At 40.3% G+C, this 26747-nt stretch overlaps 4 protein-coding genes and 1 long non-coding RNA gene across 7 annotated transcripts; 2 read left to right on the top strand and 3 right to left on the bottom strand.

The window, feature by feature from the left end:
- Positions 1–2799: 2799 nt before the first annotated feature.
- On the bottom strand, positions 2800–3468 carry LOC103454289 (uncharacterized). Its single transcript, XM_008393896.4, has one exon. It carries the CDS (start codon positions 3355–3357, stop codon positions 3031–3033), a length of 327 nt encoding a protein of 108 aa, XP_008392118.1. The 5' UTR covers positions 3358–3468; the 3' UTR covers positions 2800–3030.
- Positions 3469–5624: 2156 nt separating this feature from the next.
- On the bottom strand, positions 5625–8051 carry LOC103454290 (putative pentatricopeptide repeat-containing protein At3g13770, mitochondrial). 2 transcript variants are annotated; one of them, XM_008393897.4, is made up of 2 exons: positions 7494–8051; positions 5625–7304 (listed from the first exon to the last, which is right to left on the bottom strand). In XM_008393897.4, the coding sequence occupies exons 1-2, from the start codon at positions 7915–7917 to the stop codon at positions 5860–5862; spliced, it is 1869 nt and encodes a 622-aa protein (XP_008392119.3). In that variant the 5' UTR covers positions 7918–8051; the 3' UTR covers positions 5625–5859. The 2 variants fall into 2 exon arrangements, with proteins under 2 accessions (XP_008392119.3, XP_070668588.1); XM_070812487.1 differs by having other exon boundaries at positions 7541–7674.
- Positions 8052–8826: 775 nt separating this feature from the next.
- On the bottom strand, positions 8827–14430 carry LOC103454288 (transcription factor bHLH48-like). Its single transcript, XM_008393895.4, has 7 exons — positions 13454–14430; positions 13222–13341; positions 13069–13134; positions 10758–10826; positions 10296–10367; positions 9399–9606; positions 8827–9231 (listed from the first exon to the last, which is right to left on the bottom strand). Exons 1-7 carry the CDS (start codon positions 13952–13954, stop codon positions 9194–9196), a joined length of 1074 nt encoding a protein of 357 aa, XP_008392117.3. The 5' UTR covers positions 13955–14430; the 3' UTR covers positions 8827–9193.
- Positions 14431–16288: 1858 nt separating this feature from the next.
- On the top strand, positions 16289–19124 carry LOC139191477 (uncharacterized). Its single transcript, XR_011575549.1, has 4 exons — positions 16289–16708; positions 17188–17254; positions 18081–18150; positions 18472–19124. It is a non-coding gene; the product is annotated as an uncharacterized lncRNA (long non-coding RNA).
- Positions 19125–19396: 272 nt separating this feature from the next.
- LOC139191407 (uncharacterized) lies at positions 19397–25597 on the top strand. Of its 2 annotated transcripts, XR_011575462.1 has the most exons (3): positions 23537–23971; positions 24451–24517; positions 25344–25597. XR_011575462.1 is itself a non-coding variant. In XM_070812247.1 (2 exons), exons 1-2 carry the CDS (start codon positions 19451–19453, stop codon positions 25352–25354), a joined length of 471 nt encoding a protein of 156 aa, XP_070668348.1. In that variant the 5' UTR covers positions 19397–19450; the 3' UTR covers positions 25355–25597. The 2 variants fall into 2 exon arrangements, 1 of the variants encoding a protein (XP_070668348.1); XM_070812247.1 differs by lacking the exons at positions 23537–23971; positions 24451–24517 and adding an exon at positions 19397–19910.
- Positions 25598–26747: the final 1150 nt, after the last annotated feature.

Below are 26747 nucleotides of genomic sequence, written 5' to 3'. Positions count from 1 at the left end.
TTCCAAGTCCACACCCTTCTGCATCCATTGGGTTCAAATCCCTCAAAGTTCTTTGTTTCAAAAGTGTTGGTGTGGCTGAAAAAGCTCTCAACTCAACTACATCATGTCTAACTGTCCAGTTCTTGAACGATTATCAGTGGACAACTCCAATGATTTGGTTAATTTAAGAGTAGTCATGTCGAGCGCACTGAAGTACATAGAGATACGAAAATGTTGCAAGATCGAGAGCATTAATATTTGTGGCGCAAATCTTGTATCGTTTTGTATCGGAGATCGGATAAACCTTCTTAGGAACGTACCGCAACTTGTAGATATATCCATCTGTGCTGATAATGATGGATTCATAGAGGCTGCCTTGAATCAACTTCCATGTTGGTTTTCTCAGCTGGAGACTCTCAAACTGGATGGAATACTGGTTAGTACATTTGTGGTGGTTTAACTTTATATGTTTGGTTCTCCTTGGTTTTTGTGGGATTATGTTTAGTTAGTGCCTTATTATTTGGTTTGCAGATGAACATGAAGTATTTCCTATGCTTGAAAATCTCAAGCATTTGGAGACATTTGGTTTAGATGATCATTGCAATCTTCTTCAGTTAAACTCTTTCGTTACGGCGTCTCCTTACTTGCTTAAACTTGTGTTGAATGTAAGTATATGCCCTTTCGATTTTTTATATATATACAAGCGGTACTGAGGGAGGGGAGAATCGAACTGATCAGAACTTTAGATTTCAAGAGTAAATACTCTTAACCAGCTCGGCTATAATTAAGCTCTTTGCAAATGAACTAAAACACCAATTTGGGGTGTAAGACTTGATGGAATTGCTCTGGTTTGTTCTTGATTTCAGGTGCACTTGAGTTTCTATTCAAGAACACTTAAGAAACGAAAAGAAAGATACTCCGCCCAAATGCTCCCATGATCACCTCCGAGAAGTCGAAATTAGAGGGTTTGAGGGTTGCCCTGTTAATTTCCAACTTCTCGATTACTTGACGAAGACTGCTGTTAAACGGGAGAACATTGTTACAAGTCCGTTGAAGAGTGTGGAACGAAGGGGAAGAAAGTATGACGGGCTTAAAGCAAAACATCCTCTCGTACTCTTGATTGGTGAAAATGGCAACGACAGAGGCAATGAGAGAGCGTTGGGGAGCGTATTGCCGGAAACTGTGGTCAGACGCCGCTGGAGCACCAATTAACTACAAACTCATGGTTTTGCAACATTCAAGGTTCATGGCATATATTTGAACCATACAGAACAACTCAAAATCCCTTTCAAAGATGATAGCTTCGATTCAAATAAATCTAACAACAAAATCAACCTGAAACAAAGACTACGAATTCAATTGAAAAAGAATGAAATACGAATAGCTGCTGATCCTTTTATGTACCCATTGTACCAATTCATCACACCCTGGGCCTTTTCGGGGTTACCCTGTTGCCTATGTCTGAAAAAACTTAAAAATAAATGGACAGAGATAACTGAATCTAAATTTCATCAACGCCAAGGTCCCAACCTTTCAAATTTTAATACCAAAAACAAGTCGCTAAGATTGGGAAATGGTATGGAGTGACAATGCGACAAGAGCTCCAGCTTCTTGATACAAATGAAGTATACGATGAAAATCCATCACATGTCAAATGAAAAATACCTCACTGATAAGTACCAGAAACAACTCCTTGATTATATAAAACTAGAACAATTCACCAGTTTGCTTCTCCAAAGGTAATCAACTTGAAGCGTAATTAAACCCGCTGAAAAGGGTACCAGCCAGTTCAGTTATAGATATAGGTGATTAACACAGTGCTCTAGTTTTAGCTAATGACACCTAAACTATGTTTACCTAAACTATGTTTATGATTTTCCTAACAGCACAAAAGACCTCTATGATCAAACCAAGAAATCACCCAAGTATCAACCAAGTTTTATAATGTGAGACCATAACATACTGCATCCCACTAAAGAGAATGAATCTTCTTTCAAGAGTCAGCCGACAACCTCAATGAGGAAATATGGAATAGAGACGGTGTTCATGATACTGGCTAATCAAAACCTTTGAGTGCGTTATTTACCAACCCAAATACTTCCAAAGTTTCAGAGAAAATTTTCAATGATCTGCATTTATATTCTAAATGTGATTTGTAAAACTCATGGAAACCACAACTCCTGGCTCCTATATCACGATTCAGCATTTTGATTCTTTACACACATACAAAATTTATGTTTCCAGGAAACAATTATAAGAAAAAGAAAAATGCTAAATGGTATCAAAGTTCTATGGTGTTTAAGTTTATAACCTGATGCAAGAGCTTAAAAGTCAATGGTGTTACAATGTAAGTGCTAAGTATCCAGATATGTTTTATGCACATGGATTACAATCCTGGCTCCTATGTATCAATTCAGCACTTTGATTCTCTCCACGCCTCTAAAACTTATATCTCCGAATGAACAATTACAAGAAAAAGAAAACCGCTAACCGTTCCCAAAGTTCTACAATGTCTAATTTATAAACTGATGCAAGCGCTTACGTACCATGTAAATTGTCGCATCATTTTGTTCACCTTCCTTACACATCTAGCATCATTATCATTTTGTTAACCTTCGTTACACATCTAGCATCATTCGAAGCAAAACCCAGTACAACTTTATCCTACTTATGCTCTTCAGACTAACTATCAACAGTGTAATCCCTTAAGGCACATAGATGGCATCCTAGTCCTAGAAATTTTCACGAATGCATCCTAATTCTACAAAGTTAGCTACTGATACCACTGCATAATTCAAATTATAAGCATAAAAACTGTAATTAGAGGCAAGAAATTGATGAACTATTCGATAACATCGACGAGTAAAAACATACAAATAATTGAAAAACAACTAAATTATGAAGTAATCATCAAGCTTCACATCAAAAGCCCAATTAAACATCCCCAAACCCTTATTTGAACTACATATCATATCAACAACCGAAAACCCATTTCAACTCAACCAAAAAAGGGATCGATCTCAGAACGAACCGGCATACCCAGATCGCATTTCAGTCAGATTCGCCCGACCCGGCGACAGAGAGGGCGGCCTGCTCGATCTCGAGCCGTTCGAGGGCTTTCTGGTGAGCCCAAGTCTCGATGGTGAGATCAGGCTTGGCGTTGAGGCCGACGCCGAGGATGACGATGGTGAGGAAGCTGGTGACGTAGCACGGGAGCTCCCAATCCTCCCATTTCCGAGACTGGCCTGGGGGAGGTGGGGTCCGATTGAAGAGGTAGCCTTTGGGTTGTTCCTCGTGGCCCGGGCTGGTCCACCGGCTCGGACCGGTGGCAGAGCCGCCGCGGGTTCGGAGCGCCTGGACGAGGCGATGGCGGAGCATTGTAGAGGCGGGTATGGTGAAGACTTTCGCTCCCAGCTCGAAAGGGAGAGATGGAGGTGGGGAGAGAGGGGCTTCGTGGAGAGTGAACTTTTGATTTTCTGTGGTATTTGCTTCTTTGTTGGGCCTCTGCTATAATTCTATGGGTCAGGACTCAGCAGGACAAGCCCAACTCTACTCACATTTATCTCCTTGGGTTTTATTATTTATATTTTGGGATTGACCAAAAAAAAAAAATATTTATATTTTGGGTAATGCTATTTACCCTGGGTATTCTTTATTTATATCCTGGGTCACGACATAGGAGTTAGCTCTTTCTACTTTTGGTTTGACATTGGAAATTGAGAGGAACATGTGAAAAGTTAAAAAGATTGTGTGGATAGCACCATTTATATTTTATAGGGTTGCAATTTTTACACCTTCCGTTTACTTCTATGCGCTTTCATTAGATGCATAACAAATTATAAAGGGTAAATTATAATTTACCCTGCTCATGTTTATATGCAATTGCAACCTCATACAACATTTCAACTTTGCTCATACATTTACTTATTATTTCAACCCAATGTCATTCAACTCTTAATCAACCCGTTAAATTGGGCGTTATTGATTTCAAATCTAAATCTGTGCCATGTGGTTAAACCTAACATATATTACTTTTAGTTTAATTTAATTATTTCTTTTTTTTTTGCACAAAGATATGTAGTGAATTGGTATTGGTTTGGTTATATTTCTACATGGAATTGTTTGGAAACCAAACAAAGTGAGAGTTTTGATTTTAAAATTGAAAGATGAATTTGAACCACATTATTGCTAACCCATTGTGAGGCTAAGCCCACCCCTGCTACAGGAACCCAAATCGTCAGCCTAAGCAGCTCCAGCCCATTCAAGCTATTAGGCTAAGGGGGAGCACGAGGGAAAGCTCAGGCGGGAATCCAAGGCTCGAGCCCCTGAGGGGGCATGACGTTAGTATGACATTAACCACGTTATTAAAAATTTTGCGTCAGGCGTGTGCAACACAAGCGCGCGTGGGGGCGCATCACCAATAGGATTTGCAAGCGATGGGGCTCGAGCTGGACAGGTTGTTTGTAGCCGTTGCTGGGTGCAATGTGGCACCCTTTCGCCCGTTGGATTTCAACGGCTTTTTTTTCTAGACCGTTCGATTTCCAACAATGAAAAAAATTTCAAAACTCCCCCAACGGCTGGATGATGTGGCACCTTTTGAGCTGTTCAAATCCAAATCAACAATCCAAGTTTTTTGGCTTTAAAAATTAAAAAGAAAAAAATCTGAAATGTTACCGTTATGCCTTATGTCACAATCTAGAGAGTTGGATTTCAAATTTTGTGTAATCCACCGGTACAAATTAATGAAGTTAATAAAAAAATTTAAAAAAATATTAAAAATTAATTAAAAAAATCCGAATTTATAAAAAATAAAATACCTTATCATTATCTTCCACCTTACACCACACTTTCATATTTTTCTCAATTACTTTCAACCACATTCCAATCTTTCTCTTAAAGTTTCTATATACTTTTGTTTCCAAAAATATGGCTAATGATGTAGGTACGAATTGGACGCTTATTGAAGATGTTGCATTGTGTTCTAGATGAGATGAAGTTACTTATGATCCGATTACGGATAATGTGATGCAGTTGCGAGAAATGTGGACATGTGGCAAGACAGAATTGGTTAAAAATCTTATTGGAAATTTATCCTTAATGATTCTAAAAGGGTAATGACATGTGACACAACGGAATTGGATAAAATCTTATCGAAATCTATCATAAAAAATTGTATCGAATTTTATGGAAAGGGATCCTTGGATCCCTTCCTCATAATCTATCAAATCAGGGAATCCGTGTCATTGAAATTTAGTCCAACGGCTACAAACAGGGGCCCACTTTAAAAATTATAATAACTTCAGCCGTTGGATCAATTTTCAATGGCACCAATTTCCTGATTTGGTGGATTAGGAGGAAGGGATCCGGAGAGGATCCCTTTCCAAAATTTATCACCAAAAATTGTACTTTTGAATAATGACACGTGACGTGACAAGATCGGTTAAAAATCCTATCAGAAATTACAAAAAATTATTTTTTTTATTATTTTATAAAATAAAAATAATAATATTTTATTGCATATTGCCATGACTATTCAGATTAGGGGTGAATATGGAAAAGACAATTACGGTTCATTAAATATAGTTATTATTCCCTGAAGGGGATTCAATTGCCTATTGCCATGGGGAGCCCCTTACACATTAAAATTGCTCTTAGTGTAGATAATATCCTTTGTTCAAAAAAAAAAATTGAAAGGTTTTCTCAATAGCAGGAGTGTCCACAGAGACTGACGTTATACTTCTCTACATCATACTCAAGTATAATTTCTCAATATTCTACGTTTCACTATTCCCTTTCGTGTCACGGTTACAACGTAACTATTTTGAATATGTTCCGTTCTTAAGTCAGACATTTGTAGCTTTTAAGGAGGATCTTCACAACTCACCAGTAATCTCCGCAAGAACAGATACCTCCAACAATGTGATGAAACCGGTTTTTATCTCTCAACGACACTTCTCTTCGATATATCTCCGAGACAAGTTTCGCAAAGTTATGGCAATCAACGCAAATCCGAAGGTTTTTTATGACACGCACTGGCACTCCTTCAGCAGTAGCAATCAGCCCGAAAGCCAAAGCTAGTTTTTCGCTGTGGCCTAGGAGTATCTTCTCCTTCTGCTCCTCATCCACGTCATATAAAACGCAACCCAAATCAGGAACATAACCAGCTTCCTTTAACTTAATTGACAATTCTTTCACCTTTGCAGACACCTCTTCCCTTCTTGGATGGGAGCGATCGCTTGCATGAAACGTATGAAGGATTTGGTCAAGCTCAATCCAACTTCTTCCAGGCTCCTTTATCACAGCCTTCTCTAACATCAATTCCCTTACGGTTCTTACATCTTCCCATCTCCCTGCAGAAGCATATAAATTAGAAAGAATGACATAGTTACCAGCATTTTCAGGCTCAATTTGTAAAAGCCGGAAACCCACAAATTCACCAATGTCGATATTTGAGTGAACCCTACAAGCACCTAAAAGCGAACCCCATATAGCAGCAGTTGGTTCAAAATGCATCTTTTTTATAAACTCAAATGCTTCTTCAACTCTACCAGCACGCCCAAGAAGATCGACAACACACCCATAGTGTTCAAGCTCTGGCTCAATTCCATTTTCACCTTTTTCCATCTCATAAAAATATTCCAACCCTCTATCCTCCATTCCTCCGTGGCTGCAACCAGATAAAACCGCCAAAAAGGTGACACTGTCTGGTCTGGCTTTACTTTCTTCTTTCATTAATTTGAAAAGCTTAACCACCTCTTTTCCCATTCCGTGTTTACTATACCCTACAAGCATAGCATTCCATGAGATGACGGTTCTCTCTGGCATGCTATCAAAGATCCTTCTTGAGTAACTCAGGTTTCCACATTTAGAGTACATATCAATCAACGAGTTCAGAAGAACCACATATGAGGGCAGTTCCCGACGAAGGACGTGGTTGTGAACTTGCCTGCCAAGGTCCAATGCAGCAAGCCCTGATAATGCGGTTAACACACTCGCATAAGTGACGTAGTTCGAAATCATTCCTTCTCTCTGCAACTGGCGGAATAGCTCCAAAGCCTCCTCATCAAGACCCAGCTGGGCATAGCCAGAGATTATGGCAGTGCAAGAAACAACATCCCTTTCTGGCAAGCAGTCGAAAACTCCTCTTGCTTCATAGATTCTACCAGCTTTGGCATACATGTCAAGAAGTGAGCTCCCGACAAATATGTGTGACTCAAAATTTCTTCTGATTATCAGAGAGTGAATTTGCCTTCCTAAGTCCAATCCTGAAGCGCCAGTACATGAAGTAAGTAGTGTCGCAAATGTGAACTCATTAGGCTCCGTACCTGCAAAGTTTGCCGATATTATCAATACAAGAAGCCCTTGTTACACAACGAGATTAAAAACATAAACAAGAATCTCAAACTAATCAAAAGATCATTGAATTAAGCAAGAAAATCTGATGATCTTTACTCACAGCATGAGCAATGTCTGAATGATGCACTTACATAACTCGAATAAAAACAATAATATACCTGATCTAAACATCTGCAGAAAAAGATTCAAGGCTTCGGAAGCATACCCCCTCTTAGAATAAGCCGAAACCATGGCAGTCCAAGACACAACATTTCTTTCAGGCATTTCGTCGAGCACACGGCGTGCATCACCCAAACGATCACAGTTGTTGTAGAAGACAATCAACCGAGTTCGGAGGTGCATAGGCGGTAGATAACAGGTTTTGATCATGTGGGCATGGACTCTTTGGCCTTCTCTAAAAGCCCTTCGGTTTATGCACTCGTTTAGGAGCGTATAGTAGCCGTCGAACTTCATTTCAAGGCCTATAGCGGCCATTTCCAACAGAGCTTCTCTCAGTTGACCGTTGGAGCATAGAGATTTTAAATTCTGCGGAATTGGAGGGAAGGACGAAAGGGAGAGTTGGCGGGCAAATTGTTTGACCATTTCCAAAAGGTGCCCTTCTAAATTGTTTAGACTGCTTAAGGAGATGCCAAGGTTCAAGTCCAACAGGCTATGTCCCCGTTTGTTACACGTTATATTTAATATATATAAACTAGTGTATCCAAGTCTTTGACTTGACTAATCACTAGGTCCTCCAGCGAACTCCGCACTTTTTGGGAGCGAGGAACCATGAGAGAGAGTCGAACTCCAAACCACTTGGGAGCAAACCAAGGACCTGACTGCTAGACCAACAACCCTTAGGTCTATTTTTATATTTACTCCGGAAAAAATAAAAAATTTCAATTGTCTCACAACGAGAAGTGTTTAGTTGCACACGCACACGGCATATGATGAACATGGTCATCCCTCCCTGCCTTGTGTGTCCTGCAAACATGAATAGTGATGATTGATCTGTACCCGTGTGTGCAACTAATCCTAACATGTTTCCCACACCTCATAAATTCTGAGTGAACGAAATTTATAGAGTATATGGAGTTGGTTAAATTTTAGACGGTAACATACAAAGCAAATCCAGATATTGGTTTTACTTACAAACCATTCACCCTAGGCATCAAACTAAAGAGCTCCAATTGAAAATTGAAAACAGAAGCCACTTTTGTTTCACATAAGAAAATCAAGCCCAATCGAATAATTAGCAAAACGGCCTGCTTCCCTTCTGTAACATGATTTTGCTAAAAAAACATAGAGAAGTGTATCCGTAAGCTTTAGTAAAGATTATCATTTATGAGATTTCAACTCAAAACAACGTACCGTGACAGATGAGGATGTAGTTAAGTTGTGTTAACTTCGAAGAACAAGTTTTCGACATCAAACGAGTACAAATCCTCGACAAGATACGTCAGCAGCCTACCCGTGTAATTGCTAAAGTGCAGAAAAATTTATGGTGCACAATGAACAAAGAAGTCTTGTAATAACAGTAGTGTAAAGCAAGGGTTCCTTCAATGTTTTTACAATCGGAATCAAATCAAACAGTTCAAAAAATAGGTATTAGATTCAATGACCCTCATAGTTAGTAATCTATATATATATATATATATATATATATATATATATATATATATAGTTATACTTACTAAGGATAAACACACCAAATCTATTTCCTCTCGAGGTGAGGGAAATCGGGATATTCTTAACTGACCCTGAAAATTGGAGAACAACGAAACTCTCCATGATTACTGAGGAATTTCCTCCACTTCCTGCTAACTGCTCATACTATACTTTCTATATACATTTCTACTAGCACAACTCAATTACGTCTTCACATTTCCTTCTTCAAGTGACTTGTCTGCAGATTTTCTGTACAGAAATACCGAAATCAAGTTAACATCGTTGTTTCATTTTGGTTTTTGAGTCGCAAATGAAACAAATTGCAACTCATGTCCATTTTTCATTGATAATTCAGCCCGAAAATAAGATACGCAAAAGAACTTTGCCAATAACCTTAAAATCAGTCTAAGGTCTACCTGAGTTTGCTGAAGAGTCGCAACTGATGAGGGGGGGTTCTGGGGTAATGAAAGTATGATTTTCTTCTTCCCGCCCCCAACCTGGCTGCTGAAGCGCGTCAAAGTGCCATTGCTGTTGATACGGTTGTCTGTGCGCGTTGATTGAGACTTCCGGCCACATCAGAGGTGTAACCATACTGGCGAAGTTACTTTCCATCAGAGGTCCACTCTGAAAATTGTGGAGGATGGAAAAAGTAAATCAGTAACAGAAACATACAGTATCAACTTTTTGACGCTAACTCAAAGATATAACTTGCTCTGTGATGTATTGTAGCCCATCAATTACAATGATTCTATTTATTACGAAAGAGAAAGTTACTCTTTCATGGACCCCCAATTTCAGTAGTACCTCTAAAACCAACAATCATAATCAACCTTTAGATCGCCTGATTTTTATGCTATCAGCGTAATTTAAAGAACAGTCGATATATAATACGTAGCCAGGTAGCAGACAGAACAGGACTCCAAGTCCAAAACCCATCCACTGGCCTGACATTAATCACTAAAAATAGTGTCAATGTTTTGCTTGCAGTCTGTCATGTTGTAAATCACAAATCTAAAATCTTCAACTTGACATACCATGAAAGTGTTTGGTAATCTACACTGCCATTATTATTCAGTATATGATATTACGGTTACAGGTTGCAGGGGTGCAATTTCATGAGCAATTTGACGTGTATAGTAATTTTGCAAACTGCATATGATGGAAACTGGAAACAGACACCTAAGAATGCATGCATAAACACACCCCTGAAAAGAGTACTGAACAAGTGATAAAATAATAAAACACTGGGGCAAGCTTAATAGTTTCCCAATTTTACAATGCAACAGTAATTAAAGGAGCTACATGATACTTACTTCAGCAGCCAATATACTATCAAGGTTGAAATCAATTCCTGGGTTGACTGCTGCAAGTCTCATTGATAAGAACTGAAACAAAAAGTAAAATTTAACCAGAATCAGAACATAGCAGTAAAACATAGTTCAAAATTACCAGTACTATAACTAAAGCATAAGTAGTTAACTTAAAACCAAAATGGTGGTATGTACAAGGACAGGAGGTAGAGCCTAGATCCGTAATTATGCACAACTTCTGGGCAAGTTAAATATGATTAATTGGATTTAAGACAATATATCCAATCCCTGGTTATGCTTCCGATAGCCCACATAAGATTAAGAAGAATCCGTCAATTCATTTAAGTTTTATTCAGAAGAACAAAGGAATAAATGATTCTTTAACCAATTTTTTCAAGTACAAGCCTTTTCATTTCAGTGTCAAAACTATTAATTGAGATGTATGAAATGTGCAGCAGGTCTGACCTCAACTTGATGTTGTAGGGACTGCACATGATTGATGATTTCGTCTAGAACCAATGCTTTTCCTGAAATCTGCAAAGCAAAATTCTTTTAGTCAGTGACTAAATTGGAAGCGTAAAATATTTCTCAAAAATGCATATGAACATTCAAATGATTCAAGGTATTCGTAAGATCATTTAACAGAAAAAAGTTTGATTTAACACATTCCACTCAATGAGATGGAACCCGTAACTGGAGTATCCCTCTAGTGATCAAAATGTTTTGGCTCCTCATATAAAATTTAACCAGAAAAAATAAGGGCTCGTTTGGAAGTGATTTTAGAATGGCCGAAAGCGCTTGTGGTGAAAATGTTTTGGGTTCCAAAAGCACTTGCATTTCTACTAAGGATTGGTTCCAAAAACACTCTCATCAAAAGCGCTTTTAGTCATTTTAAAAGCACTTCCAAATGAGCCCTAAGTTGGGTAGATAATTTTCTTGTCATTGTAAAGAGACCAATTACAGATCAAGCCAAACTAAGATCATATATGAGTAGAACAATTTTTTACAGAAATTCAACGTATTCCCAATAAGAATCTCAAACTGATCACCATGGATCCACATTTCCCATTTTCAAAAACATTGTCATCGTGTCTATTTGAACAACAAGAGTTGGCATGAAGAACAGGCTGAAATACAATAGACAACTTCACTGGAGAATAACAGAATGACTTCTAAAATGTGCAATACCACGAGGAAGCACATTTGAAACTTGAATATTTTGATGGCAAGATGCAGATGCAATGAATCAAATATACACTAAAATAAACAACTCATTTAAGAAAGTGTCCTCATTTGGCCCTTTCCGCAAGGTGAATCACGTGGAGTAAAATTTTATAGCAATCTGTCAGCGTCCAGCAGTGTACAGCTCAATGGATCAACTCCAATGTGAATGAGAGCAGATAGAAATCAATCACATTTGTTTTCTATTATCAAACTTACACCGAAGAAAAGGTAATTTGCTAAATTTTATTCGAAATGTTGTCCTATCCAATTTGAGGTAATTTCCCAAAACTTATACCAGAAAATCCCAAAAACTTGCCATCAGCAGATAGGAATCTTAGGCATGCTAGATCTTTGGTTCAGCTCAATCAAGTGAAATGCAAATTGGACTCTCACGCACTCACATCATGATGTCCCACGCAGTTAGGTGGTGAAGGGCAGTTTGTTAGAGGAGGCTTTCTTTTGTCTTCCTTTTTCCGTCATCCAACGAGGGATGGATACCAAACTTGTTGCAAATGGTAGTACCATGCACCCTTCACATAGAGGGAACCCTCCATTTGCCTTGTGGGACCCACAAATATCTAAATCTACGAATTCAACATGCCCACTAATTGTGGGGTCTCTCCCCCAAAGCACAACTCAGTCCAGCTAGCATTACCCCATGACAATGTCCTAGTCAGTAAGGGCGTATCTGTCATTTAAAACAAAATTCAGCTATGTTCTAAGCGAATTAGTAGTAGTGGGTCATGACAGATTTGAGTTAGGTCAGTTAGACAACTAAAACTTACACATTTTGGTATATACCTCTTTCTTCGTACCTCTTATCACATGAGAGAGGAAGGAAGAAAATGGTGTATAACAAGAGACATGAGAGTTTCTCTGGTCAGACATGGCAATATGTCCACCGCCTTACACCCGAGTTCAAATATCTTTATTTGAGACTAATTAGGAACCACGAGTCATTTAGACAAAGAAATAGAGTACAAATTCCTAACGTGACAAAACCAAGTGAAATTTCATATGACAGAATTAACCTTAAAAATGACTCCTCACCATACCCAGTACACACACCCCACCTTCACCCCACCACTACAACTTTCCATTTTCTCAATTCTCCTCCAAATTATAAAAATTAAATATGAAAAATGAACTGCATTGTAATTACGGAAATGCCACTGGGACATAGACAGATGAGAGATTTTTCAATGTGTCCGGTATACGGGATGATATATCACGTGTCATTATACAAATGGTAAGATATATGTGTTAAAAAGTTAATAATTTAAAAAAATAAAATTTCTCGTAACTTCTATAAAAATATGTGATGTACTATTCATGTTCTTGTCACAATGAAAAATTTCTTTGGCTCGAGAGCACTTTTCTTGATAGAAAAGCAAGGCACTTTTGTGAAAAGGTGACAATGACATAACCGTTATTTAAAAAAGCACATAGTATCTTAAAAAACATAATTTACACTTTTCCAAAGAACAATCATACTTAAAATCCCCAATCAACCAATTAATCAAAAGATTAAGATCCTAAAAGTTAATCGAACCTTATTGCATCCTGGGACCAGCTCCTGCAGCAACTTCATCCTCGCATTAATCTTCTCTCTCCTAGCCTGTAAAATCCCAGAATATTTAATTAATTAGCACAAAATACTTGATTAGTGAAAATTAATTGTGGGTTTAATTAATCAAAGGATTACTCGCTCTGCTAAGCTATGGCTGTCCGTGGCTTGACCGCGACGAGCTCGGACATGAACGTACGGCATCTTCTCGGCGTCCTCTTTGATTTCGGTCTTGCACTTCTTCGTCGGGGCCTTGACCTGAATTTCACAAAGTGAAGGGGGTTCAAATCGGATTTGTTATTGCTCACTTTGAAATTTCAGCAAAATTCCGAAAAGGGAACCTAGAAACCCTAATTGGACGGGGAATTACCTTCTTCTCTCGCTCCTTTCTCTTCGCCGAGTTCCTCTGGTTGTTCCTGGTCCCGTCGAGCGTCAGCTGCGACGAGTTAGGGTTCGAATCGGTCTCGGCCGGCTCGGTCTTCACCTTCTCCAATTCGGCTCCGGAGTTCGACGGCACGGAGCTAATGTCCGGCGAGCCATTGCCGGCGAAGATCGAGAACTTGGCGGTGCGTTCGGTTAGAGCGGAATTGGTAGGGAAAATTAGGCTGGAATTGAAAGGGGGCTGCTGGACGTAGGGCGTGTGTTGGGGGTCGGCGGAGACGCCGGCCAGCGGCGGAGCACAGTCGGGTTCCGGCGAGAGGTGGAGGAGCTCCATGGCTTGGGTCGGCGGAAGTTCTAGAAGCGCGGTGAAGGAGCTGGCGTTCTCGGGCGGCACGGTCATGAGTTGGTGAATTTCTTCCCGGAATTGGAGGGACTCGAGCTCGGGTCCCGGTAAAGTGGATTCGGGTACGGTTGCTCCGGTTGGGTCCATTGAATTGGGCGGCAAATTGAACTGAAACAGAGCTCAATTCCGTGACAAATTTCTCAAAGTTCTCAACTCGGACAAAGTGTAGGTATCAATTAAGCAAAAGCCCGGTAATTTGATTAAGGTCTCGGGAAGAACAGTGGTCTTTGTGACTGAAATTGGGTGTGAGAGAGAAATGGGTAAAGCTAGGCAATGTGGGCAAATTGGGCAAGTGGGTATACATATATATATATATATATATAGAGAGAGAGAGAGAGAGAGAGAGAGAGAGAGAGAGATGGCTATGGCGGTCAAAATGTTATTTCTTTGAGTTGTCTGAGAGAGCGTCTGGGTGTTGGTTGTGGGGAGAGAGAGAGAGAGAGAGAAAGAGAGAGAGAGAGAGATATTAGTAGTTCTGGTTCTGGGGCATTGGAAGTATTACGAAAGCACCGTTGCTTGTTTTGCGTGTCCTGTTTTTAAATTATACGGATTTTCTTACCTCCATTTGATTTGTACAGTTCGTGAGAGCTGAAGCTGAGTTAGGAGAGAGAAAGTGAGGAGAGAGAGAGGTTAAAAGGAGGGAGGAGGATGAAATGGTGAAATGGAGGGGGACCACCATTACTTGCCTAACGCTGCCTCCATTTTCCCTGTTTTTTCCCTTTCAAGTTCTTTTTAAATGATTTTCACATTATTTTTAGCTTCACACATATTTCTTATTGAGTAAATTATGGCAATAGTCCTTTAGCTTTAATCAAATTGGAGGAATGATCTCTCAACTAAAAATTAATTACCATTGGTCCCTCAATTTATCAAAATGTGTAGTTATAGTCATTTTCATCAATTTCGTCAAAATTTTGTCAAAATAAGTTATGTTGGAATAACCATTTATATAATTAGGGTCCCTCAACTCATCAAAGTGTGTAATTATGGTTATTTTCATCAACTACGTCAAAACTTTTGTCATGACGAATTATGTTGGAATGATCATTGCTACAATTGGGTTAAAGTTAAGAGACCATTTCTCCAGTTGAATTAAAGTTGAGGGACCAATGGTAATGAATTTCTAGTTCAGGGACCATATCTGCACATTTTGATAAGTTGAGGGACCAATGGTAATGAATTTTTAGTTAAATGACCATAGCTACAATTTACTCTTTCTTATTAATTATGTTCATCGAATTAAATAAATCAAGCAGAATTAATGGCAATAATTAAACAAAATTGTGTAAATGGCTAAAAAGAGTGTAAAAAACTACAATGATCTTAAAATTTAAACTCATTCAACAATGATATATAAGATGATGACTATTACAGTCAGATGGTGAGCAAAAATTATGGGATTGGCTATAGAAGATTCCCAAATTAGATCTCATGTCCTTACAAAGTTCAGCTTTCATTCACTTGCAAGTTACAATTTCAGAACACAAAAATATGACATTATCTATTATAAATAATGATCTGGTTTGTTAATAGGTTGACCTAAAATTTGTTATTTTCGAGACATTTGGTGTCAAGTAACAAGTGTCACATCCCGGCCCGGGGCGGACCACTTCCCGGGCACGCTCCACCACCGTAGCACGATATTGTCCGCTTTGGGCCCCAACTACGCCCTCACGGTTTTGTTTCTGGGAACTCACGAGCAACTTCCCAGTGGGTCACCCATCCTGGGAGTGCTCTGGCCTCCTTCTCGCTTAACTTCGAAGTTCCTACGGAACTCGAAGCCAGTGAGCTCCCAAAATGCCTCGTGCTAGGTAGGGATGGGAATATACATTTAAGGATCGCTCCCCTGGGCGATGTGGGATGTTACAATCCACCCCCCTTAGGGGCCCGACGTCCTCGTCGGCACACTTCCGGCCAGGGATTGGCTCTGATACCAATTGTCACATCCCGGCCCGGGGCGGACCACTTCCCGGGCACGCTCCACCACCGTAGCACGATATTGTCCGCTTTGGGCCCCAACTACGCCCTCACGGTTTTGTTTCTGGGAACTCACGAGCAACTTCCCAGTGGGTCACCCATCCTGGGAGTGCTCTGGCCTCCTTCTCGCTTAACTTCGAAGTTCCTACGGAACTCGAAGCCAGTGAGCTCCCAAAATGCCTCGTGCTAGGTAGGGATGGGAATATACATTTAAGGATCGCTCCCCTGGGCGATGTGGGATGTTACAATTGTCACAGCCCGTCCCAGAGTTACTAAATACCGAGGACGTGAAATTACTAAAACGCCCTTAAACGGGATTAAGGTGCGTAAATTTGGTATTTGTTTTACACTAAGATCCTAAACTAGGGTTAGAATTATATTAGTATGTGTTAATTTATCTGTGTTTGGACTTTAGGTGGGACCCTACCCCCTAAATCATTCCCTAATCTCTGGATCCATGTCTCATTCTCTCTCTCTTCCTCGTCTCTCCCTCAGTCTCTCTCACACTCCCTCAGAAACACTCTCTCTCTCTCTTACTCTCGAACTCACTCGAGCTCTCGGACAAACACCAAGAACAATCACAATCCTACACCAACGTCCGATCTAAGATCACCAAGACACTCCTTAGGACCTCACGAGCACGGGAATACCAGTTTTAGGTAAGTTCTATTTCGAGAACCCTAGTTTTAAAACACCCCGTGTAATGGCACTGTTCACGAACTTAATTTTGGTTGTGTTTTAGGTTAAACAAAGATCACCACGAGTCTTAGGAAGTTCCAAGGAGGCTCGGAGTGCCTCGTTTGAACAAAATGGACGTCGGGATCGTCGGGTTCGAGTTTGGCCGAAATTGAGGAATTTTGGAAGGTATGATCTAGTTGTTTTTAGGCCTTAAAACCCTTCCAACGTGATAGTACATGTTAAATGCTTCATTTTGGTATAAAATTCGAAGAAATTGGTTGAAAAACGAAGGAGAATAGTGGATTTGAAAATTTTCCAGAAACCGGCGAACAGTCGCCGGCGACCGGTGACTCGCCGGAGAAGACAGGGAATCTTCCGTCAAGTTTGACGGAATATTCTCTAACGCCGTTCACTGTAGTCGTCAGTGTGCATGCCACGTGGCCGCGCGTGGGCCGCGCGTAGGTCCGTGCCACGTCAGGCGCGTGGGGGCGCGTGAGGACTCCAAAAATTATTTTAAAAATTTGGGGATGATCCTGAGGTTGTGTAGGTCACTGTGGTATATTCATATACCCAATTTGAGCATCGTATGAAGAATTAATTACCTAGTTTGGTTTAGGTGCGTTAATTGTGCGTTAAATGATTGTTTTAAGTTATTTCACTTCTAGGTGGAACTTTTAACGAGGACGAGCACATCCAGGGGCGTCAAGGGGGTTACGACCCGGCGACATACCAGTGAGTGGGCATTGCTTTCTATATATATACCTATATACTCGATTTCCCCAGAAATCAAATTTAAATGAAAAGTATATTGAAATGAAATGAAATATGATGTGATTGCCATGCATAGAATATTATGGATATTATGAACTGTCGTATGATGCATATATGTATGATGGTGCTGTGGAAGCACAGGTAAGTATTTAATTAATATTATGATGATGATGATGATATATTGAGCTCATATCCTGCACCATGGTTTAGTGCTTATAGTATTCACCGCATCGCACGCTCGCCTTGGATCCAAGTAGATGCTGGTCGTACAGTCCACGCGGAGTGGGTACGACGGGCCAGTCGTAGAGTGTTAGTGAGATTATGACTGGTGGGTGACCTTAGGTTATTGTATACAGATGATTGATGAGAGAAGCACTAGAGCGAATATTACCATGAGTCGTTCAGACTACATTAGGTGGTTCCGACTTATGTGCAGAAGGTCGGACAGGTCACGCGGAGTGACTCCGGCAGAGAGTGAGATTGATAGATGATGAGCTCTAGGTTCAATCGTTCAGGGCTATTAGAGGGCCTCCGATTGATTATTTCTTTTACCTGATTATATTATGTTAATGCATTCATACTAAACTGTTGAAATTGGCATGGTACATTCTTTATTGAATCTGTTATAAGATTGATGATCGAGACAGTTGAGATATATATGCTATATACTATTTTTCTGGGAAAGTATACAGGTTTTCCAAAAAGGGGTTATAAATGTGGATTTATGAAATGATTTGGAAAAGCTTGATTTTCGCCCACTCACGTTTTCTGTTTTTCGCCCCTCCAGGTTCTAGTTGATAGTTGAGGCGTTGGTGGCCTACGAGGACTGCTTCGGCGTTCTGACAGACTAAATAAATGTAGGATTCACCCGAGGGTGTTGTAAATTAGTTATGTTCCTACTTGACTGCACCTAGATGCTTATGCTCTGTTTATGTGTGTTTAGTACACTCTTATGCACATAGAATGCTAGGTTGTAAATAACTGCAATTAGTGGTTTTCGTTGACTCGTATTTTATTATTAAATCGTTTCCGCTTGCGTTATGGTTACGTCACACTCACGTGACGGCCAGCACGTCCTAGTCTTCGGGTTAGGGTGTGTCAGTTTGGTATCAGAGCATAGGTTGCAGTCCTGTATAACTAATGAGTTCTTCTATTGATTTTGTTATGTTTTCTGTCAGAATTATGCCGCCTCGTAGAGATCCTCGCCGTGCTGCTGAGCCTAATTTCCCCGATATAACTCAGTTAGGGGCAGCAATGGCTCAAGCTTTTCAGGCTAATATCCGTCCTCCTCAGAGAACGCCCGTAGAGACGATGTATAATCTGAAACTGGAAACCTTTGAGGGAAATGAAGGTTATGAAGGGGCAGAAAAGTGGTTGGATCGAATTGAGCAGACCTTTCAAGTGATGCAAAGTCAGGGAAACCTGCCAGCTAATAGATGGGTGGAGACCACCACCTGGTTTTTGGGCCGTGAGCCAGCTGCGTGGTGGATAAATCAGTCGAGGCACATGACTCCTGAAAGGGCAGCCGAATGGGAGGTATTTAAAGAAAATTTTATGAAGAGATTTGTTCCTCCGGAATATATAGATCGCAAGAAACAGGAATTCACCAGTCTGAAGCAGAGAAATATGTCTGCACATGAGTACTACAGGAAGTTTACTGATTTATCCCGTTATGATTCTGATTTAGCGGGTAATCAAGCAGAAATGCTTCGTCGTTTCAAGCTAGGATCTAAGAAGAAGTACAGAACGTTTGCCAATGCACTTCCCTGTGCCGATTATCATGAGTATTTTGAGATTCTGGTCAGGATGGAAGACTCTGATAATCTTCCGGACAGTGAGGATGGAGAGGATAAGGGTAATGGTCAGAAGAAAAATGAGAAAGGTAAAGGTGTTTCCATTCCAGGACCTCGTCAGACGCAGAATTTCAAGAAAAGTGGAATGAGTTCGAGTTCTTCCAGTGGTGGATTTAGTGCCACAGGTCCGAGGAGAGGAGGTGGTAGGTTTGGTAATGGACCTAGATTTTCTGGTCAGAGAGGTTTTAGTGGTGCTGGTAATTCGGGTTCTCCGTTATGTCGCCGTTGTAATTTTCGACATTATGGGGAATGTAGGAGAAGCAGTGGTGCATGCTTTACATGTGGTCAGACAGGACATAGAGCTATGTATTGTCCCCAGAATCAGCAGAGGCCCCAGCAGCCTGTTATGCCAACATCAGCACCGACTCAACAGAACTTTAATTCAGGCAGTTATGGCCAGGGTGGTCGTGGTGGTGCTTATCACTATCAGGGTGATGCTGCTCCTTATGCTCCGGGACAGTATCACTATTCCCAGGATCCTTATTTTCAGAGTGGATATTCTCAGGATCAGGGAGGTTATAATTCATATCCGTCTATGCCAGCTAGCGGATCTCAGTGGTATCAGGGGGGTCAGCCCCAACAGAGCGGAGTTGCTGCTAGTAGTGCAGGGTCGTTTAGGCCGCCTGCCCAGGCAGGTCAAGGACGTACTCATCAGGGACGAGGTAACCAGAGTGGCAGAGGTCGTGGAGGACGACAGCCAGCTCAGGGACGTGTTAACCACATATCGCTGCAAGATGCTCAGAACCATCCAGACTTGATTATGGGTACGTTGAATGTTCTTGGTCATTTTGCTAGAGTCTTGATTGATTGTGGTGCTACACACTCTGTGATTTCTCATACATTTGCTCAAATAACGCAACCTCATCCTTCACCTCTAGGGTTTGATTTAGAGTTTGCTATGCCTAGAGGGGATAAATGTTATGTTGATAGTTTTTACTCTGGGTGTCCAGTGATGGTAGATAATGTCATTATGCCTGCTAATCTTATCCCGTTAGACATCGTGGATTTTGATGTGATTTTAGGGGCGGATTGGTTGCATTATAATCGCGCCCATATAGATTGTTACGGGAAATCAGTTACTTTTCTTCGTCCTGGACTACCCGAGGTTACATTTGTGGGTGAAAGAAGTGGGGTGAGGCATGGTGTTATTTCAACCATAAGGGCGAAGAAATTGTTATCCAAGGGTTGTCAGGGATACTTGGCACATGTGGTTTTGAATGATGTTGATTCCGGTAGTGTGGAGGAAGTCGGAGTAGTCAGACACTATCCTGATGTATTTCCAGATGATTTACCTGGGTTGCCTCCAGATAGAGATGTGGAATTTTCGATTGATTTGCTTCCAGGTACGAATCCTATCTCTTTGACTCCTTATAGAATGGCACCAGCGGAATTAAGAGAGTTGAAAATTCAATTGCAAGAGTTAATTGATAAAGGTTTCATTCAGCCTAGTTCTTCACCTTGGGGAGCTCCAGTGTTGTTTGTAAGAAAGAAAGATGGAACTTTGAGATTGTGCATTGATTACAGGCAATTGAATCGGGTGACGATTAAAAACCGTTATCCCTTGCCTCGTATAGATGATTTGTTTGATCAGCTCAAAGGTGCCTGTGTGTTTTCTAAGATCGATTTGAGGTCTGGGTATTATCAATTAAAGATTAAAGATGAGGATGTTCATAAAACAGCTTTCAGGACTCGTTATGGGCATTATGAGTTTTTGGTGATGCCATTTGGATTAACGAACGCTCCTGCAGCTTTCATGAGATTGATGAATGAAGTATTCCAGGAATATCTTGACAAGTTTGTTATTGTTTTTATTGATGACATCCTGGTATATTCTAAGTCGGAATCATACCATATTCGACATCTTAACTTGGTGTTAAGGAAATTGAGGGAACACCGGTTGTATGCCAAATTTAGTAAATGTCAATTTTGGCTGGATCAAGTGGCATTTTTGGGACATGTGGTATCAACTCAGGGAATTCAAGTGGATCCTCAAAAGATAGCAGCAGTGGAAAATTGGGAACAACCTCGAACGGTCACTGAGGTGCGGAGTTTTCTTGGTTTGGCAGGTTATTATAGACGGTTTGTTCAAGACTTTTCTATGATTGCCTTGCCATTAACGAAGTTAACCAGGAAGGATGTTAAGTTTGAGTGGGATGAAAGTTGTGAGCAAAGTTTCCAGCAGTTGAAGTATTGCCTTACTCATGCACCTGTGTTAGTACTTCCTGATGATAATGGTAACTTCGAGATCTATAGTGATGCTTCTTTGAATGGTTTGGGTTGTGTTTTGATGCAGCATAGTAGAGTGATTGCCTATGCTTCTAGGCAGTTGAAGACTCATGAAAGAAACTATCCGACTCACGATCTTGAGTTGGCAGCTATTGTGTTTGCTTTGAAGATTTGGAGACATTATCTCTATGGCGAGAAATGTAAGATCTTTACCGATCATAAAAGCCTTCAGTACCTTTTCACTCAGCATGATCTTAATCTTCGTCAGAGAAGATGGTTGGAATTGTTAAGTGATTATGATTGCACGATTGAGTACCATCCGGGTCGTGCAAATGTGGTAGCTGATGCTCTGAGTAGAAAACCTCAAGGGCGACTTAATGCTTTGTATGCCAGTCGTGTTCCTCTTCTGGCAGAGTTGAGATCTACTGGAGTAGAGTTAGAATGGGAAGAGCAAAGTGAAGCTTTTCTTGCCAATTTTCAAGTCAAGCCAATTTTAATTGATCGGGTGCTTGCAGCTCAATCGTTGGATGAAGAAATTCAAGAATTGATCAATTTAAGAAATGAAGGGAAGAAGAAAGATCTCAAGATCCGAGGATCAGATGGTATGCTTATGCAAGAGAACAGGATGTATGTGCCTAATAATGAGGAACTGAAGAAGGAAATCTTGGATGAAGCACATTGTTCGGCTTATGCTATGCACCCAGGAGGAACTAAAATGTATCATACCATTCGACCATTCTATTATTGGCCGGGTATGAAGAGGGAGATTGCAGAGTATGTGAGTAGGTGTATTGTCTGCCAGCAGGTTAAGGCTGAAAGAAAGAAGCCGTTTGGGAGATTGCAACCACTTCCCGTTCCCCAGTGGAAATGGGAGAATATAACGATGGATTTTGTGTATAAGCTGCCTCGTACACAAAATGGTTTTGATGGCATTTGGGTGGTTGTAGATCGACTTACCAAATCAGCACATTTTATTCCAGTAAGGGAGAAGTATTCTTTAAATAAGTTGGCTCAGTTATTCATATCGAAGGTTGTAAAGTATCATGGTGTCCCAGTGAATATTATTTCTGATCGAGATCCAAGATTTACTTCTAAGTTTTGGATAGCTTTTCAAGAAGCTTTGGGTACTAGATTGCTTTACAGTACAGCTTATCATCCACAGACAGATGGTCAGTCGGAGAGAACTATTCAGACACTCGAGGATATGTTGAGATCCTCTGTGATGCAATTTGGTGATTCTTGGCATGATCGTTTGGATTTGATGGAGTTTGCCTACAATAATAGTTTTCATTCGAGTGTTGGAATGTCTCCATTTGAAGCACTTTATGGTAAAGCTTGTCGTACGCCATTATGTTGGTCAGAGGTCGGTGAAAGAATACTTGAGGGCCCAGAGATTGTGGATGAGACTACTCAGAATATTCAGGTAATTAAGTCTAACCTGAAAGTGGCCCAGGATAGACAAAAGAGCCTAGCGGATCGACATACCACGGACAGAATGTATAATGTGGGCGACTATGTTTTTCTGAAATTATCGCCTTGGAGAGGTGTGGTTCGCTTTGGAAAGAAAGGAAAGCTAAGTCCCAGGTACATTGGACCTTATGAGATCACTGAGAGGATTGGTGAAGTTGCTTACAGGTTGGAGCTACCTCCAGAGTTGTCTAAGGTACATAATGTGTTCCATGTCTCGATGCTTCGGCATTATGTGTCAGATCCTTCACATGTGATTCCTCCTCAACCATTGGAAATTAATCCGGATTTGACGTACGATGAGGAACCAGTGACTATACTGGATTGGAAAGATAAGACCTTGAGGAATAAGACCGTGAGCTTGGTGAAAGTATTGTGGAGAAACCATTCAGCTGAAGAAGCTACTTGGGAGACAGAAGATCGGATGAGAGATATGTATCCGAGGTTATTCTATGACTTTTGATGTTCTGGTTAGTGATTGGAATTTCGGGGACGAAATTCTATAAGGAGGGGAGATTGTCACAGCCCGTCCCAGAGTTACTAAATACCGAGGACGTGAAATTACTAAAACGCCCTTAAACGGGATTAAGGTGCGTAAATTTGGTATTTGTTTTACACTAAGATCCTAAACTAGGGTTAGAATTATATTAGTATGTGTTAATTTATCTGTGTTTGGACTTTAGGTGGGACCCTACCCCCTAAATCATTCCCTAATCTCTGGATCCATGTCTCATTCTCTCTCTCTTCCTCGTCTCTCCCTCAGTCTCTCTCACACTCCCTCAGAAACACTCTCTCTCTCTCTTACTCTCGAACTCACTCGAGCTCTCGGACAAACACCAAGAACAATCACAATCCTACACCAACGTCCGATCTAAGATCACCAAGACACTCCTTAGGACCTCACGAGCACGGGAATACCAGTTTTAGGTAAGTTCTATTTCGAGAACCCTAGTTTTAAAACACCCCGTGTAATGGCACTGTTCACGAACTTAATTTTGGTTGTGTTTTAGGTTAAACAAAGATCACCACGAGTCTTAGGAAGTTCCAAGGAGGCTCGGAGTGCCTCGTTTGAACAAAATGGACGTCGGGATCGTCGGGTTCGAGTTTGGCCGAAATTGAGGAATTTTGGAAGGTATGATCTAGTTGTTTTTAGGCCTTAAAACCCTTCCAACGTGATAGTACATGTTAAATGCTTCATTTTGGTATAAAATTCGAAGAAATTGGTTGAAAAACGAAGGAGAATAGTGGATTTGAAAATTTTCCAGAAACCGGCGAACAGTCGCCGGCGACCGGTGACTCGCCGGAGAAGACAGGGAATCTTCCGTCAAGTTTGACGGAATATTCTCTAACGCCGTTCACTGTAGTCGTCAGTGTGCATGCCACGTGGCCGCGCGTGGGCCGCGCGTAGGTCCGTGCCACGTCAGGCGCGTGGGGGCGCGTGAGGACTCCAAAAATTATTTTAAAAATTTGGGGATGATCCTGAGGTTGTGTAGGTCACTGTGGTATATTCATATACCCAATTTGAGCATCGTATGAAGAATTAATTACCTAGTTTGGTTTAGGTGCGTTAATTGTGCGTTAAATGATTGTTTTAAGTTATTTCACTTCTAGGTGGAACTTTTAACGAGGACGAGCACATCCAGGGGCGTCAAGGGGGTTACGACCCGGCGACATACCAGTGAGTGGGCATTGCTTTCTATATATATACCTATATACTCGATTTCCCCAGAAATCAAATTTAAATGAAAAGTATATTGAAATGAAATGAAATATGATGTGATTGCCATGCATAGAATATTATGGATATTATGAACTGTCGTATGATGCATATATGTATGATGGTGCTGTGGAAGCACAGGTAAGTATTTAATTAATATTATGATGATGATGATGATATATTGAGCTCATATCCTGCACCATGGTTTAGTGCTTATAGTATTCACCGCATCGCACGCTCGCCTTGGATCCAAGTAGATGCTGGTCGTACAGTCCACGCGGAGTGGGTACGACGGGCCAGTCGTAGAGTGTTAGTGAGATTATGACTGGTGGGTGACCTTAGGTTATTGTATACAGATGATTGATGAGAGAAGCACTAGAGCGAATATTACCATGAGTCGTTCAGACTACATTAGGTGGTTCCGACTTATGTGCAGAAGGTCGGACAGGTCACGCGGAGTGACTCCGGCAGAGAGTGAGATTGATAGATGATGAGCTCTAGGTTCAATCGTTCAGGGCTATTAGAGGGCCTCCGATTGATTATTTCTTTTACCTGATTATATTATGTTAATGCATTCATACTAAACTGTTGAAATTGGCATGGTACATTCTTTATTGAATCTGTTATAAGATTGATGATCGAGACAGTTGAGATATATATGCTATATACTATTTTTCTGGGAAAGTATACAGGTTTTCCAAAAAGGGGTTATAAATGTGGATTTATGAAATGATTTGGAAAAGCTTGATTTTCGCCCACTCACGTTTTCTGTTTTTCGCCCCTCCAGGTTCTAGTTGATAGTTGAGGCGTTGGTGGCCTACGAGGACTGCTTCGGCGTTCTGACAGACTAAATAAATGTAGGATTCACCCGAGGGTGTTGTAAATTAGTTATGTTCCTACTTGACTGCACCTAGATGCTTATGCTCTGTTTATGTGTGTTTAGTACACTCTTATGCACATAGAATGCTAGGTTGTAAATAACTGCAATTAGTGGTTTTCGTTGACTCGTATTTTATTATTAAATCGTTTCCGCTTGCGTTATGGTTACGTCACACTCACGTGACGGCCAGCACGTCCTAGTCTTCGGGTTAGGGTGTGTCAACAAGTCATCCAAAAAATTTACAGACCTATTAATAATATAAATAATCAATCATTTTGTTTTTGTAAAATAATAAATAAATAAATTTATATGTATACACAAAGTGAAAATATGTTAAAAAGTAATAGTAAAAAATGCCGCTCCCTTATTTAATTTTTTAAATAACGCAATTTAATTTATAAGGGAGAAAACTATAAAAATTAAAATCAAAACAACCTCACGTATATGAGGAGGACTTACCTACATATCTATTTTATTTAATCTTTTAAACACATGTAAATAATTCAACTTTTTGAGAATAAATAAATAAAATAAAAAAGAGGCAATTATCACACGACTACAAACTACACGTGTGGTAAAAGACCAGTATATATAAATTGAAGATGCAAATAGAGTGAAACTTTCATAATCCTAAAGTTGTCCTTAATCAATTAGAATTTTAAAAGAAAATACAATTTCCCAATAAAAAAAAAAAATCCCACATATTGGGGTTGTAGGTGGTTAGTGTGGACTGTGGAAGAGATGAGAGGAAGAAAGTGAGAAAGAACACAGAAATGGGATAAAGGTTAAATTTTTATTTTTTAATTACAGATATATTAGAATCACATGTAAGTAAGACTTTAAAAAGCGCAAAGTTTTGGGGGCACATACATTACATCCCATTTTTTTGTACTTATGTTTAGTTTTGATTAGAGGATTATAATGATAATTGTTTATACCATATTTAGGGCCTCCGTATTTAGACCTCGTATAAATACTCAGAGGACTCAAATGTAATTATGCAATAAGGGAAGGGGCAAATATGTAATAAGTGAGGAGTCCATATTCTATAAAAGGACTCCTCATCCTCACAATTAGGAGGAGGCCATTTCTGGAGCCTTCTCACCCCTTTCAACGCTCTCACTCCTAGAGCTCTCTCTCCCCCTCACTTCTCAGAGAAATATAATACAATCAGTGTGGACGTAGCCCAAACCTTGGGGTGAACCACGATACATCTTGTGTTATTTACATTTTATGTAGATTCACGGTCGGATTTACGTTGTTCCAAGACCTCCGGTTTTGTGCATCAACAATAATTTTATGAATTTTTTT

The sequence above is a fragment of the Malus domestica genome, chromosome 14 (assembly GCF_042453785.1).
Source record: "Malus domestica chromosome 14, GDT2T_hap1".
NCBI classification, from domain to species: Eukaryota; Viridiplantae; Streptophyta; class Magnoliopsida; order Rosales; family Rosaceae; genus Malus; species Malus domestica.
Note: the sequence above shows the minus strand (reverse complement) of the source record. Positions and strands in the feature narration are given on the sequence as shown.